This window comes from Amblyomma mixtum, chromosome 1, assembly GCF_055824585.1.
Source record: "Amblyomma mixtum isolate Tamu chromosome 1, ASM5582458v1, whole genome shotgun sequence".
NCBI lineage: Eukaryota > Metazoa > Arthropoda > Arachnida > Ixodida > Ixodidae > Amblyomma > Amblyomma mixtum.
The window spans coordinates 315,082,390-315,101,929 of record NC_143012.1 but is presented as its reverse complement, the minus strand read 5'-3'; the positions used below and the strand labels follow the sequence as shown (position 1 = coordinate 315,101,929).

The 19,540-nt window shown below is 49.6% G+C and overlaps 1 protein-coding gene across 3 annotated transcripts in view; it reads right to left on the bottom strand.

Moving 5' to 3' along the window:
* Positions 1-19,540, bottom strand: part of Pgant6 (Polypeptide N-Acetylgalactosaminyltransferase 6) — a 199,381-nt gene that overhangs the window by 138,774 nt on the left and 41,067 nt on the right. For 2 of the 3 annotated variants that reach the window (XM_089567029.1, XM_089567030.1), the window contains exon 2: positions 15,675-15,919. The exons of the other annotated variant lie outside the window; for it this stretch is intronic. In XM_089567029.1, the coding sequence (XP_089423155.1) occupies positions 15,675-15,845 (171 nt within the window). In that variant the 5' untranslated portion in view covers positions 15,846-15,919. The remainder of the gene's footprint in view (positions 1-15,674; positions 15,920-19,540) is intronic. 3 annotated transcript variants of the gene reach the window in all.

Below are 19,540 nucleotides of genomic sequence, written 5' to 3'. Positions count from 1 at the left end.
CAGCGCATCCGCAGTGACCTAGCCTGGCCCCACCCACGTCACTGCGCGCGCGCAGGAGGCGTCCGGTAAACCGGTATGCGTCTTCGCTAATACGTCTACGGTATGCTAGAAACGTCTAATATCGGTACTACCGGCGCCAATGAGTTAAAATGCGGGCGTAAGAGCGAAACCCATGGGCGCGGACCCCAAATAATCCGCTGGTGTGAAAAAACGTCGACATGAAGAAATGAAAAAAAAGTCGGATACGCAGAAATGGATAAATACGTAAGTGGAGAAATTTGCACGGAGAAACAAAGAAAAAGAGAAATTAGATATGGAGCAAAAAAAAAATGGACACATCAAGGTATGATGATATGGTGGAATAGAGAGTCGAGATAGAATTCCTTTTTTATTTCCTTCGTAGGAGATAAACAGGGCTGGGAATAGGGGAATACATGTTAAACAGCTGTGCTCAGACACCGCTATACCTCCGACAACCCTTATAAAATTGGTCTATAGACAGTCTATAGACTTCTTATTGGCTCTATTGCTTTCCTATAGATATTTCTTTTTGTCTACTCATAGTCTGTAGACTGTCTATAGAAAAAGGTCTATTCAAAGTGTATGGCCATAAATCTAGAGATCGTCTATAGACTGTCCATAGCATATGTATTGCCTATAGACTGTCCACTAGGATTTGTCTATAAAGAGTCTATAGACTTTATAGTCGGATGTCTATGGACAGTCTGCAGACTGTGTAAAAAATTTCTGTACGCGAGGAATCAACACACTCGGAGAAGAGTGGTCCTTCACCTGTTATCACAACACGGCCACCACGAGTCCACATTCACCTTTCACCTCCTGCAGCTCAGGGAAAGCACTTCCTCGGGCCGCCGCGCACGAGATGAAGGAGGGCTTCTCCGCAGGACTCCGACGTGGAGAGCAGGCGGGAGGAGAAGCGCATCCCATCCATACGGGGGCCTCCGCGGCGAGCATCGCTCAATCTCGCCTATACGCCGCCGTTGCCCCAGCTGCGCCACGCGCAGCCTCCGTCCGCCTTCCGAAGCCCCGACGTCAAAGGAGCTCTCCCGCTTCAACAAACGAGCTACGTTCAATTCGTTCCCGCGAACGGCCTCTGCCCGGCGTCTTCCAGCGGCGTTCGCCAATGATTTATGCGGCTTGGATGCAACGAACCAGGCTGCGACCCGTGTTTCGTACTCCCCGGGATTCCAGCTTGAAGGATAAGGAGGATTTGGACGGAGGGGGATGGGGGGGGGAGATGGACCGCTCTTCGTTCGCGGTTAAATGATCAAAGGCTGCATTCGCAGCGGCAGAGAAATGCAACAGGCAAATGGCATCGGTACGCCTCGAAACACATCTGAAGTGGTCTAACGGAAAGTGGTCGTCGACAGGCGCGCGCGCTGTGGGTTGCTTGGCAACGATGACCGGCCTTTTTGAGGAAACAGGGATAAGTTATAAGCACACGTTCGCGAAAGTAAGCTTCTTAGCAATCGCTTTCTCTGGCGGAACGCAGAGGGTTACAGCCGATTCGCTTCTTGAGTTACTGAGCTAATCGGGCATTCATAATAGAAGCTTCTTAGCAGTGAACCCGCGCACGGTATTACACGGAAATCTGGCGTTTAAATGCAATGGTGTTCGTCTCTCGTCTCTTGTGTCCTCGTCTTTTGCTGCGCTACAGTGTATTGAAATGGAAGGGACCTTCGAATTCGTACGGCTGCAGCCTTAACCTTGCGCGTTGAAACCGAAAGCGCTCTTAAAATTCGCATCGCGGCAGACTTTTTAAACCAAGGCAAATCGGGCCACTCGCCGCGCAACTGCTTTTTTTCACGTACAGCGAAAAACGAGCGCGCATAAACTCTCTCGTTGCGCGGACGCCTTTATCCGCGTTCCCTCGGGAGAGATTAAGAGGATTCCTGCCGCGGCGCTGCCCCAAAACGCGCGCGCACGTCTATGCGAGTGCTACATATACACGCCGGACCTAAGCACCCTTTCAGAAGAGCACGGACGACTGCTCCTCTCGCATCGCCTACCGACCTGGAACGCTGAGTATCTATAAACGTTGCGCGAGCCGGCCTCGCCAGTATCCTCATGATCCTAGAGCGCCGAAACCCCCGCGCTCTCGTGCTCTCCAGCTCGCTTCCCCAACGACGCGAGAGGCATTTGCACCTGGATTCATTCGCCTAAAACAGCGCGCCGCGGCTAAACCCCGCAAACGGCGACGGAAAAAAAAAAGACCCCTTCAGCGCGAGCTCGCGCATTCCACTACCCAGGGCCGGCGGGCCGGCCCAATGAGCTCTCCGCGAGTATACGTGCACGCAAGCTACGCACACACAAGGCACGCATACAAACTATAGCGCCGGCCATTCCAGCCTGCTGCTAGCGGAACGCTCTTACGTGCGAGAAGGAGGCGAGAGAGAAAGAGTGTGTTCCAGCAGTTGGGACGAGCGATCGTATACCGGGCAGCTGAGTGCAACGTGCGGGTCCCATCCGGAGGCCGCGGAGCTCAGCTGCGGCGGGGCTCTGACTCTGCGGGCTCATTTGGCCGACTCTTCCGAATGCCTAATTAGAGGCCCATTAGGGTGGAACCGGGATGCTCCACAGCCTCCCACCTCCTTCCCTTCCCGGCCACTTTTCCAGGTTGGCGCGCGAGTCTCTATGCAATACTGTCCGCGCGCGCGACGTGCCACTCCCTTCTCTCCTACACACAGCACTGATCCCCTCGCGTACACACACACACACGGCCTTCTCAAGAGAGAGCCGATTTTGAATCCGTTCCAGATCAGTCTGTGTGTGTGCGTGTAGGAAGCGGCTCACGACTGCCTTGGCAAAAGCTGAGCCCCGAAAGAAAGAACAGCGGCCGTTCGTAAGCGAAGAGGCTGTTGTTGCGCCCCGTGACGGCCTGATGACACCATTAGGTCAGTCATCGAAGCCAACGGCGGGTGCCGTTTACGACCACCAGCGGCGAAGACGAAGCGAGGGGGAATAACGGTCACGTTCTGTACAGTTTCCTGCCCCCGCTTGCCCCTTTTATGTCGTCGCTGTAACCACCCTCCCTAGCTTCCCCGGAAGAGATGCGACTCAGGGCTCAGGAGGAGCCGCTCCTTCCGGTTCACGAAGCGGTGTAAAAGTCGAGCGGAAGCGAAGACCGGATGAGGCGCTGCCCGTATGTCCGCACAACTAGACAACTTTGAGAAGGACTACCGCGCGTGTGTTGCAAACCACGGGCTTTGATTTCTGTTGCCGTCCACGACTTTTTTGACTACAAGTGGGTCATCAGCGAGACATTAACAGGCACCACAGCGCTATGTGGAACACGATCATCGCAAACTATGAAGCGATGTCTCAGCCATCGCTAGACAGCCCCTGAACACTCATCTTTTAAAAAAAAGAACGTTCACGAAACAGTAATCACCATTCTCGCAAAAGAAGTGCCTGGAGAGGGGGCTCGAAACCAGTGAAGCACACCTTCGCCACCGCCCCCCGGCACTCACCCCCCCCCCCCCCCTTTTTTTTTTTCCTTCTCTGAAATGAGGGTCTACTCGATGCATAAACAGCGTTTCGTCCATACCTCATCCGCGACCCCGGTTCGAACATGTTTTAGTCTCCACCTCCATCCCACGAACAGAAATCGCTGGCCACTGAACTATATAGTTGCCACACAACAAGGTTTAAAAAGAAAAACACGTGCAACTAACGGACACGTATTTAAGTCCACCGTGCACGTGCAGCTATGAAATTAGCAACGCATCTAAGCGCACCTTTGTCTTCTCCTTAACGCGACCAGGACCTCCGATCAGAAAGTTCTTACTATGAGGGTCCGTCTATGAGACAAGCACTTTAGTTATTTACACCCTTGAAGCGCACCCGTGTTATATTAATGTTTCACCGCAGCTCCCGGAATAATACTTCTACTGTACGAACACTCATCCTGTAAATACCGCAGTTTTTCTTCGCGGCATTATTCCTGCCCCTCATCATTTCCTTTGCATTTCGATCCGCTGCATCTATGATATTTCATCCGAGCATTTATTTTCCCTATCGCATAAATCAAAAAAACGATTGCAGCATACACAAATGAACAAATCGAACATGTAAGCAAACAACCGTGCACTACCGTGAGATAAAATCTGCTTCAATATTTTCTGGTGGCTGAAAAGCAACGTTATAAATACACCTTCGCCTTCAAGGGCACGTAACGACGCTGCAGCGCAGCATGAAAAGGCGGAAACGAAGTCAAGGAAACCATTTGCTTTTACGCAGGCAGCCAAGGACGCCATCGGTCACGGCGCATCGCGACTCCCTGCAGATAGGCGCACATGTATCGGACATCTGCCTCGTCGTCAGCGCAAGAGCGGCCGGTCCTATAAGTGAACGTATAAAGCCGTACACGCAGCATCACGCACGCCGCCGTCCACCGGGACCAGCCGGCCTTGTGCGCAGGGGGCCCCCACTGAAGCCCTTGACGTCGTCCACCCTATCGATTTCCCGTCGGCAAACAAAAACTGCCGCCTCGAGCAGGCACCGTTCCGCGCTGCCGAGTTTCGCCCGGCGACCGCGAGGTGCAGCCACAGACACCGCTCGCCGAGGCGGCTGCGTGAAGTGGTGGTGTCCGCACCCAAGAGTTTCCGTGTTCCGCCTCGCGCAGAATCTGTCAGGCTCTTCGTTTCCGGCAAGAAGTGACAGCGATTGCCGCATCGCCCCCTTCCCCACACCCTGTCTGTATGAGAGCGTCTCCCATCTGGAACAGCCCGCAACAACAAGGAGTCTTGTTGGTCATCATATGAACATGAGAGCTTTCACATGGGACACCCTACGAAAGTCAAGCCATTGGACACGGAGAGAGCCCCCTACACAGAAAGGTTTTTCAGGTGGGGCACAAGACTACTTTTTCCACCAAGGAGGGGGGTTTGCAGTACTCGCTTAAAGAGAAGCTTCTAGCAGGGCTGGTGCGGGGGGGGGGGGGGGTGCTTGGTTACGGGAGGGGGATGTCAAGCCACCTTGGGCCCTCATTTGGATACATGCCTGATCAAAACATCCGCCGCCATGAAAAACAGCAACACCTTGAAAGCTAGACTTGGCATCAGTTCACGAAGGGGTCATGCAGTAACTATATCAGCTATCGAAAAGATCGAGACAGGCACGGAGGAGGCGTATTTTTACTGGTGGACGTCTTAGTTAGTTCTCGTAAGATGGAAATTGATGTTGGGACATGTGAGGCAGTATGGGCTCAAATTAGACTTTTAAATGGTAAATTACTATCAGTTTGCTCGTTTTACAGGCCACCTGGAAATCAGCTTGAACCCATCAGCGACCTAACTGATATGATTGAAACTGTTAAAACTGACTGTTTAGTTGTTGGAGGTGACTTTAACATTCCTGAATTAGACTGGAGCTCAGGATGTCTTCCGTCTAGAGCCAATTCCGCAGTAGGCAAAGAATTGTTAAATCTGTGCAATTCATTCAGCTTATCCCAATTAGTGCTGCAGCCAACCCGTGGCAACAATGTTTTGGATTTATTATTCACTAACCAACCATCGGCAGCTTGTTCTACCCTTGTAGTGCCCGGTATCAGTGATCACAGTTGTGTTTTAGCGGAAATGAACTTTCAGTATGTTAAACTTGAAGACTGTGGCAATCGGCGCATTTACAGTTACCGAAAGGCAAATTTCCCCGAGATAGCCTGGGCACTTGAATCCTATGTCGATGTGTACGAAACATTGTCTGATTCACTCAGCGTTGATGAGCTGTGGCGCATACTGACAGCCAAACTATTTGATTTGCGTGAGCAGCATGTGCCGTCATGGGTGATGACGAAACGTCGCAGCAAAAGCAAGCCATGGTTCACAAAAGCGCTGCGCAGAGTCGTTGAAAAAAGGCAACAACTATATGCGCGCTTCAAAAGAAATCCGTCGGAAGATAACATGGATCAGTTAAAAAAGATTACAAAGGATATGAATGCTTCGGTCAAAGAGGCTAAATTTACCTACTTTCAGTCTTTCGACATGCGTATCCAGGATCGCCCTAAAGAATTTTGGCAGTACATAAAAAGAAACAGAAAGGATGAATTGTCTATCCCGCCACTCGATCACAACGGAAGTATCGTTCATGATAATCTGGAGAAAGCCAAGTGCTTTAACACATTTTTCAGCTCAGTTTTTTCTGCTGAGGACAGCAATAGCCCTGCCGATTTTCGCCTTGCCTTGAACTGTACGGAACCCATGGAGAACATTGAATTTGATCAGCGAGGAATTGTGTCGCTCTTAGAACGCTTAAAAGATAACAGTGCCACCGGTCCGGACGGCTTACCCACGATCCTGCTCTCTTCTTGCGCTTTTGCGTTGTCAAGGTACCTTCAAATTCTTTTCACAAAGTCATTACAGGAAGGCTCCTTGCCTGATGAATGGAGGCTTGCTAATGTTGTACCTATACATAAATCGGGACCTAGGAATGTTGTTTCAAATTATCGACCAGTGTCCTTGACCAGTGTATTATGCAAAGTTTTAGAGCATGTGTTTTATACTAGTATTATGAATCATCTTAGTATACATTCATTATTAAATACTAATCAACATGGCTTTCGCAGTGGTTACTCGTGTGTCACCCAGCTTACCGAATTTGTACATGACCTGTCAAGTGCTTTAGATAAGGGATATTCTGTTGACTGTATTTTTCTAGATTTTAAGAAGGCCTTTGACGTTGTATCACATTCCTTATTAATACAAAAATTATACTGGTACAACATAAATGAGAACGTTATTAGGTGGATAAAGGAATATTTGAGCTTTAGGCGTCAATGTGTTGTTGTCAACGGGAAACAATCGCATGAGGTGGCTGTAACATCAGGGGTGCCTCAGGGATCCGTCTTGGGCCCATTACTGTTCATAATTTACATGAATGACATCTTTTCAGGTATTTCTTCATACATGCGTCTTTTTGCGGACGATTGTGTATTGTATAGAATTATTAACGATCAAAGTGACTGCGATGCATTACAACAGGATTTGTGTAAAGTGGCCCAGTGGTGTGAGAACTGGAGAATGCATATTAACTTACAAAAATCTGTACATATGTGTTTCACTAAAAAGAAGGTTCCCCATATTTTCACTTATAACATAAATAATAGCAGACTGCTTTCAGTGTTGGAATTTAAATATCTTGGTGTATATTTAACAAGTTCAATGTCTTGGCATCGTCACGTGGATTTCGTTACTGCCAAAGCCTGTCGTGTTTTAGGTTTCCTGCGACGTAACGCTAAACTTTTCCCTTTAAAGACTAAAGAACTGCTGTATAATACAAATGTTAGAAGCATACTTGAGTATGCTTGCACAGTCTGGGATCCGAAAACCTTGCTTGACGTTCAAAAGCTAGAAAGAGTTCAGAATTTGGCCGTTCGTTTTGTTTTCAATAACTATGGGCGTTATTTTAGTGTAACGAGCGCGAAAAAATCTTTGGGTTGGGACTCACTTCAAAAACGTAGGAAAGTACTGCGTTTAAAATTATTTCATAATATATTTCATTCTAGAACTGGAATAGACAGAACCAAATATATAGCCAACCCTGATTACGTGTCTTTACGTAGAGATCATTCACTTAAAGTTAAAGAATACAGGTGCCGGACTGACCTTTTTAAAATGTCTTTTTTCCCCAAAACGGTTTCGGAATGGAACAAGCTGCCTGAGGAAGTAGTGTCCATATTATCAAATGATTCATTTTCTTCCATGCTGTGACATTTGTTTGTGTATAATAATTCCGTGTTCTTTCTATCTCATTGTTATCTTCTTTTTTTGTAACCACCTGCACGCGGTGGCATTTGTGTACTTTTTCTTCTACCCCCCCACTGTAATGCCAGCCAATGGCGCTGTGGGTATGATGATAAATAAATAAATAAATAAAGAAAGCTGCTCATAAGTATAACAGCTGCTCGTGACTGGCCTGCATAGCTTGAAAAAACTCATGTTTCTTGCTATCCTGATTCGTCCGCGCGCAAATGCACACACGAAAGCTACGCTTATATGGCGTGAGAATATGCAGCAGGGTAAATTCGAAGCTTGACAACTCAGGCCACCCGCCTCTGGCCTTTACGACGGCGTATGGCCCTAGTCAGACGGAGTATTACAAAAACGTCAATCTCTAGGAGTAACGGTTCTCAGGAAAGCCGCGTCAGCGTTCCTCGAATGTCAAAAGGCCGCATGGGCCGCCACTGAACAGATTGAGCAATGAAACCGCGCAAATATAGACGGAAAAAACTTGAGAGAATGCGTTAGCTTCGCCTTAAGGGTATGACGCGATAGCTTTAATGGGCCTCGCCAGCGGTCTGAGGTCCTCTTTGCGTATCACTTCGCGGACGCGGTCATTCGCCTCTTTACATTCATAAATCGCGGCGAATATGTATACAGCTTCTCGCCTCCAATCATTAATTTAACGGCCGCTTGCCACGGCGGGCAGTTCCTTCACAATGCGGAGTGCAGGTTTCCACCTGCCACCGTGGAAGGTTGTGATGACGTCACAAGATCACGTGACCTAGGCGGCAGGTGGGCCACCTGCTTTTCCGGTCACAACGCCGCCGACTACACCGACGACGCCGGATCCTGTGCAGAGCGGGAGCCTCAACGCTGTCGCGTTAGAAGAAATGAGCGGAAACGTGGCCAAAGAAACGCGCAAGCAAAGGCCGCAGTATACGGAGAAAGGGAAGAGGCACGAGCAGCGGAATGGGCTCCGTAAAAGAAGACAGAAAACGCCCGTCGGAAGCGGCCAGCAGTGGGCACGCGAGGGAGGCAGGCGGCCGCGAAGAAGCGACCGGTCCAACCCGTCCCGACCGCAGAAGCACGACCACGCGCGCCGCATTCGCGATTGTCCCACTTTGCGAGACAACGCGCAAGGAAGAGAGGAAGGAGAGGGGCGGCGTGCGGAGGCACCTACCACAACGCGAGCGAACTCCGCTAACCTTTCGTCCCGTTACTTTTTTTTCCCCCTCTCTCGTCGCAGTGCGAAAGCGACTTCCGCAATTGCTGCGGCGGTGGCCACACAAGACCCGCGGGGCCGGTCGGTCTAACGCAACGCGCAGTGCACACACACGCACGCACACACATACCTGTTGTTGCCAAGGCCGCTGCTGGCGTCGTGCATCCGCTGGAGGCGATTTCGTGGCTCGCCGCTCACAGCACGGATGCCACGCTATGCGCGGTTGCGAGGATGAGGAGGAACGCGTCCGTTGCGCAAGGGATATGATGAGTTTTGCCGTAATCGCTGCGCTCGCAGCTAGGCGCGCCAGAATGGCCGTTACATCACGAACCGCGTTTCTCTGACCCTTGCGTCGTTTGTGCGTTTGAACGTGCACTTGCAGAACCAGCGGAAAGCGTTACAAGCTGATGAAAGTGTTCCATTCATACGAGACAGGGGCATTAATATTTAAGCGGCGCAGTGTGCAATGGTGGCTGGACAATGCACGCCGGAAAGGAACACATTACAAAGCACGGCGACGCAAAACGAAACGAGAAAAAAAAGGCATGGTAGTTATCCGTTCTTTTTTTTTAAAAAAAGAACGGATGTATCTTGAAAATGGTTTTTAAAGAAGCAGCACCCATAAAGTGGTCATACTCAAAGAATCAAACAAACGAAAAAACAAACAAGCAAACAAACGAACGAACAAATAAACAAGCATACAACTGAGCGAACGAGCAAACCAATAAACCTACGAACAAACAAGCAAAATAGCGAACAAACAAGCAAGCAAACGAACGAACAAATAAGCAAACAAACAAAGGAATGAACAGGCATACAACTAAACGAACGAACAAACAGATAAAGGAACGAACAAACAAGCAAACGAACAAATAAATGAACGAATGAACTGCTTCAAAAGAGTAATGCGTGAGTAATGACGGCGGTCAAACTAAAGATACAAAACGCTAGCGTGGCCATAGTATTGCGACACTAGAAGTGACGACACTACTGCGCTGAATGCATGCATCCACTCAAACGGCGCCAACGACAGGAAGCCGCAATAAGGTTAACACGAGCGGCAAGGACCAGACTCTGAACGCCGACACACACCCGCGAAAACTGGGGTTGCGCGACGCCAAGAGCGCACCCCGCAACACCTGCAAAAGCAAGGCAGCCGCCCGAGGCACAAAAAGAAACAAAGCTGCAAAGGGAGAAGGGAAGGGAGAAGGGAATGGCGCCGTCCCTGGGAACTGAGGCCAGGGGATGCATCGCCCTCGCACATCAGCGCTTGATGTCCCCATTAGGGAGAGCGCGCGCCCCTACAGCAGGCCGTCCCAATCTGCACATCTGTCATCGCGGGGGTCCCTATATAGAAAGGGGGGTGCGGGCGACGACGGGGCATCGACGGCAATGAGTGGACGCGGCGGCAGAGAAGACGACGACGGCGGACGTCGGCCACTCGCCGTAATGAGCGCGCGGCGAGGTCGTACGACTCGGAGCGCGGCTGCCGGCACTGTAATGCAGCGAGCGAGGTGGAAATGCCGCCTCTCCCCGCCCTCCTCCTCTTCCCTGTCGACGCACGAACGGCTGTCGCGTTCGCTCACTCGACTCTTGCCATCAACAAGAGCTGTTGCACTGACAGCACTGGCGCCGCGGACTGGCCGTTGGTGTGTCTGACGACGTGCCCTTTGTTGTTAGCAAGCAGCTGGCCTTCCTGGCTTTCTTTTGATTTCGGGAACCCAGAAGAGCGCTAAAAGGCCAGCCGGTAATGTACTGAACCCGCCAGATGAGAGCAATCGCGAAGGAAGTCGTGCGAATGGAGCTTAAAGGAATGGTCCATCGCTCCTAATATAGCATTAATTAATGTACTTTTTTTTTTTGCCCGAGCGCCAATGCTATCCCTGTGATGTGGCGAACGCCATAGTGGGGAGCTCCGGATCAATTTCGACCACCTGGGGTTCTTTATTGTGCACCAAATCATCGGTACACGGGCGTAATTCCATTCCCCCCCCCCCCCCCCCCCACACCCCACACCCATCCGAAATAGTGCTGCCGAGGTCGGGAGCAGAACCAAGGCTTTGTGTATGGTATCAGAGGGCCGCTTCCGATAAAATTACTTTCATAAGGACTACTAACATTCACCATGAGATGTCATCGAGTGCTGTAATTAAATAACCAAATAAAGTTTCAGCTTTAAATATCTTTGCGTTTCGTAAGAACACTTTTTAAAAGTCTCGACATGTCACGGTCAATTCAATAAGTACTATATTGCATAGCTCACCCACCCTTCGCCTAAACACGCCTTAGCGTTTACACAATGCAGATGCAAAGAGGAATAAACCGTTTCACCGGTAGTAGACAGCAGATCAAATCACACCTTTCACGCGACATGACACTGAACAAAAACTGCATGCACATAAAAGCTCGCTCTATGTCTTCAGGGCGTTGCATTCCCATTAATTATTTACAGCGCAATAAAAACTCCAGCTCAATTTCCCGCTTATAGCTCATTCGCTTAGAGCACCTTGTTCGTGCGTGTTTGCGAGGGCAGCTGCCGGGACGGTTAGTAAAAGCCTCTGACACTTCAGTGCTCTGAATGAATGAGGAGAACATTCTCCTCACTTCTCTCATTCAGATCTGGAGCACTTGGGGCACCATATACGAGCCGCTCAGAGTCAAACTCATGGAAACATTTGAAAACCTACTGCGACACGCATGCAAGCGCGCACACCTGTCAGCAAAAGAGAGCGGCTTTCTGTTCAAAAGGTATCCGCGCCCCACACGACAACGGTGCTGATGAATTTTTTATTTTTTTTGCTCTGTAATTCGCTTTCTTTATAACTTAAATAAACTATAATGATGTCAAGCAAGAGCACACAACTGAAATCCCGGACAACATGCACGACCGCCACGCTTTAATGACAAAGCATTAATGTACATGCGCGGCCATAAGTAAACGGAGCACGCTATTGCGTTCGAAGTGCAATCACGCTTTCTCCATTGGTAATGAAGAAGCGTTGTCTGTCTACAAGAAAGCCCACCAACCTCCTCTACCAGGATGCGCGCACCACTGCTGGAAATTTCAATTAGGTGACGCGTGAAAAATATTCGAAGACAGTTGAGTGCTCCGTTTACTTTTGTGCGCGCCTGTGCAGCTTTCTCTTCGTTTGAAACCTCAGTTCTCCCAGCTTTTCTTTTCTTCCCGGTGCGACCGAAATAAAAACAAATCGCACCCAGCTCTCCGCAACTTTCGCAGCGCCACTCAGCACTGCCAGCTGCCGCCTCTTCGGCTCAACAGACACGGCGGTCGGGGGCCTGCCGCCACACGGACGACAGCAGCGGTCCGCGGCGGGCGAACTTCACGGTGGTTCCTTCCCAGCGCTAACGACTTGGACCACCGCACCTCTCAGCCGCCCGCTGTAACAGATTGGCCGCCGCGCACTCCGAGGCGGCACTCAGTACACACTTTTCTCTTTCCGTTCTACTTGCCTCAACAACGCAAGAGCAAGAGCGAAAAAAACAAGGCCACAAAATAAGTGAAACAAGAAGACTCCGCTCGGAGTATAATGCTCCTTTCGTACACATTTTTCCAACCGTTTCCTGCACGGTGCCGTGCGCACAGAGACCCGCAGCGCACATTCTTGTGGTTTTTGCGGTACTGCGTTAAGCCGTCCTTTATAACGCACTTTCTTTCGCTTCTTTTGGCGTCATAAATCTCCCCCGCGCGTCCTTCGCGGTCCTTTTGTTGCGCTTCGCGAGGCAAGAGTAAAAATGGTGGCAAGCCACCAGGCAGTTCCCACAATTAATCGCAGCCACGGCGGAGCACCCGTAGGAGCGAAGTCATTTATTCCGAAGGCTATCCTCACAGCCACTTTACTAAGGATGTTTGGCGTATATATATTAGGAGCCAGGCTCCGAGGCCGTTCCATTCACGCAAGGAATGAGAGAGGACGACGCTGTGGGCACTGCGATGCCATGTACAGGCAGCTCCAATGCGAACGGGAACGAGTCGTGAGCACTCAACCATTGATTACTCCAAATGTAAGAGTGGCGAGCAAAGTTTGCCTGTTTTCTATGTAGTTTTCTCCTGGACGTACAATAACCTTAACGCATTTCCAATGTTGGGGCTGAAATAATAACACAGTTCATCATTGTGTATCGCGTTTCATATTGCAGATATGTGCATACGCTGTCTCGCCCACCACCATCACGAACAGAGCTCTGGGCACGTATGCTCTGTGCTCGTACTTCGTAGCTTCCAGCTGCGAGTAGTACAGATAAATAAACATGCGTACATGTTCCGCTAACGTGCGTGTTCTTGTGCGTGCGTGTGTGATCGTGCAGATCTGCGTACGCGGCAGCCTTCAGTAAAGCAACAAGATCATACCTTTCTAGCTATGCACCTCTAAGACTCCCCAATTAATTATAATTAACCTCCAAGAACTGCCAGGAGCGCTGTAGCTTCTATATTTCTGCAGGTGAGCGAAATCACCGGCTCCAATACCAGTAATATATGCCACGTGACAGGACAAAGGCTTTCCAGCCTTTGTCCTGTGTTGTTCTCTCCTTGTGTGTGCGTCTTTTTTGGATGCTTTTTCTTCTTTGACATGCCATACCAACAGGCCCACCACTCTGCCCTGTTCCGCTACACGTGATAATTAAAGGGGGTGGTTGATCTCCATTCATAATACACAAAGATGCATTCTGGAGCTTCCAGGCCAGATTTTCAGGGCTAAAAATCTGAGTGCACTCTGCAGACGTCACGTGCATAAAAAAAAGTTTGGGGGACAACTTAAGCTCCGCCTTAAGAGTATGACGCGATAGCGCTAATGGCTCCCTCCAGCAGCCTGTGGTCCTTCCTTGCATAACATTTAGCAGACACAGGGCACCATCGGACAAGCCGCACAAGGCCACCACGGGATCCAAGGCGCACACGCTCGATTCCCATCTCAATCCAATTCTCTTTTCAGTACAGTTAATTTACTCTACATTCTTACACGTCACATTGAAGTTTGAGTCATGTTCCGACATTATATTCACGATTTATGTGATGTTTTACTCACTTTTCAAATCCGTCGCTCCACGTGTGACGTCACTACCTCTCCGACCAATCCGCATTTCAACGAGACGGCGCTGGCGCCTTAACGCTTTCGCGTTAAAAAGAACGTGTTTACTGCATACGTGACCTCGTAGGCGGAAGGCAGGTAAAGCACGTTATCCAGGTTAGCTTGAAAGAAAGGGAAGAAGTAGCAGACGAAGGAGATCACCTCGACACAACACAGATGCGTCTTCGGAAAATCGGTGGAGATGCACTAATGCTGCTGCTGCTGCACCGGGTGTTAAGGGTGACCATCTCCGTTTTTTTTTTTTTTTCCCCATGGAATACTACGCCGGTATTAGATCCATATGGGTTTTCCAATGCCTAGCTCGTTGATTTTCCCAGGGCACGTTTCGGTGACAGCAACAGCTCCGCTACCTTATAGCACGCTGTTGTCAAAACCCTGCGCGCTCTGGCTGAAAACGAAATTTCGCAGCAAGGCCAACCCACCGTCCTTGTAGACAACGACATGCTGCACGAGAGGCACTCTTAACGGGCACGGTGTTGTTAAGAACGTGAGAACAGCGTCGAACACGGGACAGGTTGGGCGAAAGCGAAAGACAAGCACGAATCCCTGCGTGTGTCTGCCTCCCGGCCTGCCCCATTTCCGTCGCCGTTTTCACGCACATCCGAGAGTCGTGTATACGCACAAACCGGTCCACGCAAGAGAGGCCCTTCTCGAACGAGCTGGCGTACAAACATACAAAGCGAAGTGCGAACAGGAATACACCGGTAATCGCCGCAATTGCATTTTATGAGGGGCCCTTGGAAGTGGCGTTAAAAATTCAGCCGAAATTGGCGGCGCAGAAAACGAGTGTCTCGGCGACAGGGCACGAATCGCGTCTCCCCGCTGAGAACGAGTATCACGTGGTACCAATCGGATAGCACGGTTCTCATGGGGCTGAACATAAAGGTGGCACAATGTGCTCCTACAGCCTCGCTTGTCACTCCGAGATACAATGTGCACTCCAGGCACCAATCATTAGAAGAATCAAAAAGAAAGCGCAATCCCCGTTCCCCAATAGGCCACGGGCAAGTAGTCGCTTAAAAAAAAAAGAAAAAAAAAAAGAAACGAGACAGTGAACACCATTATTAGCTTGTGCATTTTTTTACACCTGGAGCACCAAGGTTACTGGGTAACAGGGAGCAATCACTGATTAGCATCCACTCAAGTGCAGCCGTACGGCTACAGAGGAAAGCTATACAGCTTCCACAGAAACTTCTGGTGCAGGGTTCAAACCCAGGACCACAGCCCCACCGGGACAGTCGCCCTAGAAACTGAGCTGACCGGGACGGCTGGCATATGGTCACGTCACCTAGGTGGCCCACATGCCTCCTAGGTTGCTTCTCTGCGGATTTTTCGTGAATTTTTCGCTCACAGTCAAGGACGCCGGCACCGACACCGGATTTTCTGCGACACGACAGCCTTAAAAACATTTGACAGAGTTGTCCTCAGTGTCCATTTAAGAATCCTCTAATGAAAAGCGACGCTAGTAGACAACGCACAGAAGATGTGCATTCTTTTCTTTCTCTCTCACGCGCTGCTTTTCACCGCCAACGCAAGCGACTAGCTAACAGCCTCTCCGAGAAGGCCTCGCTGTCAAGAGAGAGAGAGGTGCCAGCGGCCACTGACCTCAGGGGGGCCGTTGTGTTCCCGGGGCGCCCTGGGCAGGAAGGATCCGCCGCCGGGCACGAAGTCCAGCACCTGGTTTCCCACGAGGCTTCGGAAGAGCAGCGAGGTGCACAGCACCAGCGCCAGCGCCGTCAGCGCCAGCTTGAGCAGGCGCCGCGTGTTGCGACGCATGGCTGCGGCGGAGGGCGCACGCCGTCAGGAGGACACACGATGCATCCCGGACCCCGCTCACGCCGTCCGCCGACCTACGCACCAGCAGAGGGAGAGAGAGGGGGGGGGGGGGACATTATGCAGAGATTGTAGACACCACGATTCAACTCACGTGCTGGTATTATACTCGTCTACTCGCTGTGCGAGGCCACATGTTGTTACACGGGTGCGATTGCAGATTCGGCTCAAATGCTGCACTGAAACATAAGCCTGCCGGGTATAAAGTTATGAATTACTGAACTTTTACGCCTCAAAACAACTCTATGGGGCTACGAGGAACGTCGCTGCGAAGGTCTTCCGTTCCCCTGATGTTCCCTAGCGAGCACAGTAATATTAGTCCAGACAGTGTTTGCTTGCACAAAAACAGGCAGTGACGAAAACGGGTAGTGAAGAAACCAGGCAGTAAAGAAACCAGACAGTGTTGAGACACTAACGACTAGCCAGACTGTACGTGAATATAGTGTAAACACAAGCCCCCCCCCCCCCCCCCCCCCCCCCCCCATTCCCCGCCAGAACAAACACAGATATATGCATGCGTGCCCAAACATATACTTGCCGTGCGAGCGGAGAACACGGTGCGCCAAGTCATTAATGACCTCTAGTCATATTAAACCAGAAGAGTTTACTCCACGGTCGGTAGGCGGTCCGAAGTTAGGGCAATCTCAAACTTCAGACTGCTTAATTAACTTCTTCGAGTAAGTCGGCGGTGCATATCAGAGTTGAATTTCCGCCCTCCGCTAAGCTGAACTTCGTTATACTTGGCGCTTAAGTTCGGCATTTCAATCCTTGAGGAAACAGGCGACGTCATCTGCAGAGTATTGACGCCGCTAACGCTAACAACTGCATGTCGCCTAGGTCATCTATAGATTACCGTCTAGGTACGGTTCCCATCTCTCTACGACTTTCTTTATGCTTGTCACAACTTTTTTTCCCCTCCACTATCGCGATTTGAGTAACGTGAAAACTATTCAAATTTCAACATTTCATAGTTCAATCATCTTTGTGGCTCATTCGAATACAGCCTTCTTCCGCGCACTATAGAAATTTTGAGCTCCCGCCCTGGCCCTACTCGTGCTCTGCATGTGAAAAAAAAAAAAAAAGTTAGATTCTACAACTCTTAACTCATGTCCTTTTACTCTGCGTTTCCTAGTGTTTTCATAGCATCGCATACGCTATTGATTCTTACGATTAATATGTAGATTTTCTGTCTCGTCTCGCCCTCGTGCGAGGCTGCAGTATGCCAAAATAAAAAAAAAATAAAAGGCATCCAAAGAACTAAAAACACCTCCCAATGTTGTGCGCTGCGTGGGGGCCAATAAGCGACCTTTGTCATTAATCTACGACGTGAAACGTGACAGCGCCTAAGCCTATCCTATTAATAGTTCGACTTAATACCCAAGACGAAGACGAATAACCACATGCCCCTTAAAAGCACATGCACAAGGTATTAACGAAGAGATGAAGGACTCTTTCGACACTGCATAGTTCGGATAATAAATAAACAGATCCGGCTACACGAACTTCATTGAACCACGAGTACTCCGAGACTGTCCTCACCCTACCAAATAAACCTAAACAGACGGTTAGGGCAGGATCAGGAGAGTCAATCGACAAACAGAAGTGTCAGAGGAGTCGACGTGCATCAAATCTGGCGCGAAGCCAGGACGTGAAGCGTGTGTTTTAATATCAGGGAGGCAATGGAATGAATGTCAAAATGGAGCCTCGTACAGAACAGTGCGTCGAGGCAGAGCAGCTATCTTGAAGGATGTTTTCCTTCGCGACAAGCACGATAGAAAAAAGCAAGGAAAACAAAAGTTAACTCAGCTAAGGCGCTGGCGCTGCACTGTAAGGCGTCGTCCTGGCAGACTTTAATTAAGTCCCAGTTAGGAGCTTGCAAACAGCCAGGAGCATCCACCTGGGAACACTGCGCTAGGTAGTTAAGAGGTGTGTGTCCACGCGAAGGAACTCCCGCGGATGAGGCTGTCGTCAAAAGAGGAGCGGTGTGATCCTTCAAAGCACTGTGTCAGCAGTCCCTGCTTTGTATTGTGACACGAATGGTTTTATTTTATTCAAGACAAACCACGGAGTCAAGTTCGAAGAAGCATGAAATTTATGCGAACGTGTACAGGACTGTGAAAATTTACTGGCAACTAGCCGTTGGAAAATGTGAAAATAAAAGGCTCACTGCCATATCGCTTCGTCAGGGAAGCTGGATTATGCAGACACATCGTACAAAAGCATCGTTTACATTCACTTTAACCTCGGTGTATAGTAATTTTATCAAATTCTCCTATTAATAAAGCAAGATCCCACTTATGCATCTCAATGTAGAATGACATTAATCGGCAAGTGCATCTCCCCATCACTCCTTGTCGTCCGAGTTAATTAAATCATGCTAATACGCCCCAGTGGTGCCTGTTTTATTTCTACATATTTGTCCATTCGTTTACGAAGTCGTAAACGCGGCTCGACTGCATGCAACCAGAGCATGGATCGCATGCGACACGCAGGTTATTACCGTAGTAATACGTATAGCGTTATTAGTTCAGCATCCCTCTATAAATGGCGGTTATTCGTGGAACGGCGGTACATAAGACGTCGGCAGCGGCAATGACATACGCAAAAATAATGAGGTGACGTGATTGTGAGCAGAATCCGCACATTGCACGAAACGTTTTATGCTTGCAACGAACGCCTGCAGGTTTACTTCATAACTTCGGCGCAGTTGTACGCCAGTATCCTCCAACAAGGCTTGAAGTGAGCAGCAGCAGCAGAACGGTCGTAAACGCGGCGCAACGCTACAGTTCATCAGAACGTCCTTTAACTTGATGTTCACCGTGCAAATGAGAGATTGGGAAGGCTTTCAAATCACACACGTTAATGTAATGCGAGCTAACGCACTACACGCAGCGAGGTGCTATAGCAATAGCACTCTTTCACTTTATAGGTTTCGCTATAGAGAAACAGAAAGGGACAAAGGCTCACAATGCACTTTCCGGCGACAAGTGCGAACGGCGTAAGAGTGGAGAGGGAGGTGCGCGTTATGAGCACCGGATGCATTCAGCTTGGTACGTGTGCGATGCTGAATTGCAAGTTCTGAGCTATCAATTCGGAAAAATGAGCCCCAAAATAAAAGCCCGTTCCATCGCATTCCCTGCGCGTATGCTCCGAACGGCGTCGCAAAGTGTGTCTGCGACAGCGTAGAGGCCTACTGAATTCTCTCCATCTCTGGTGCCCAAGCGGAATGACAAACTATACAGGGTGCGCCCGTCATATGCGTCTACCTACGGCGCCCGGCACAAGAAAAAATTTACGGCTTGTGTAGCTGTTACACATAGCATACTACGCGATATCTCAGCACGTACGAGCACCGCTGTACAATCCATCCACCTACAAAAAAAAAAAGGGGTGGACGGGGAAAAGAGGAAGCGAATGTGACAAAAAGCGATGCGACGAAGGCCTGCAGAAGACTTGCCTTCTTATCTCATGGAAAGCAATTTGTATTTGTGTCTGGATTTTTATTTTTTTGTACACAGGTATTCCTGCTGTTTGTTCATTCACCAGAAAACGCTCGCTTAATAAAGCACGTTGCCGAGATAATTAATGATGCCTTGCTTCCTGTCATGTCTGTCTATGTGCTCGCCTGAAATAAGTAT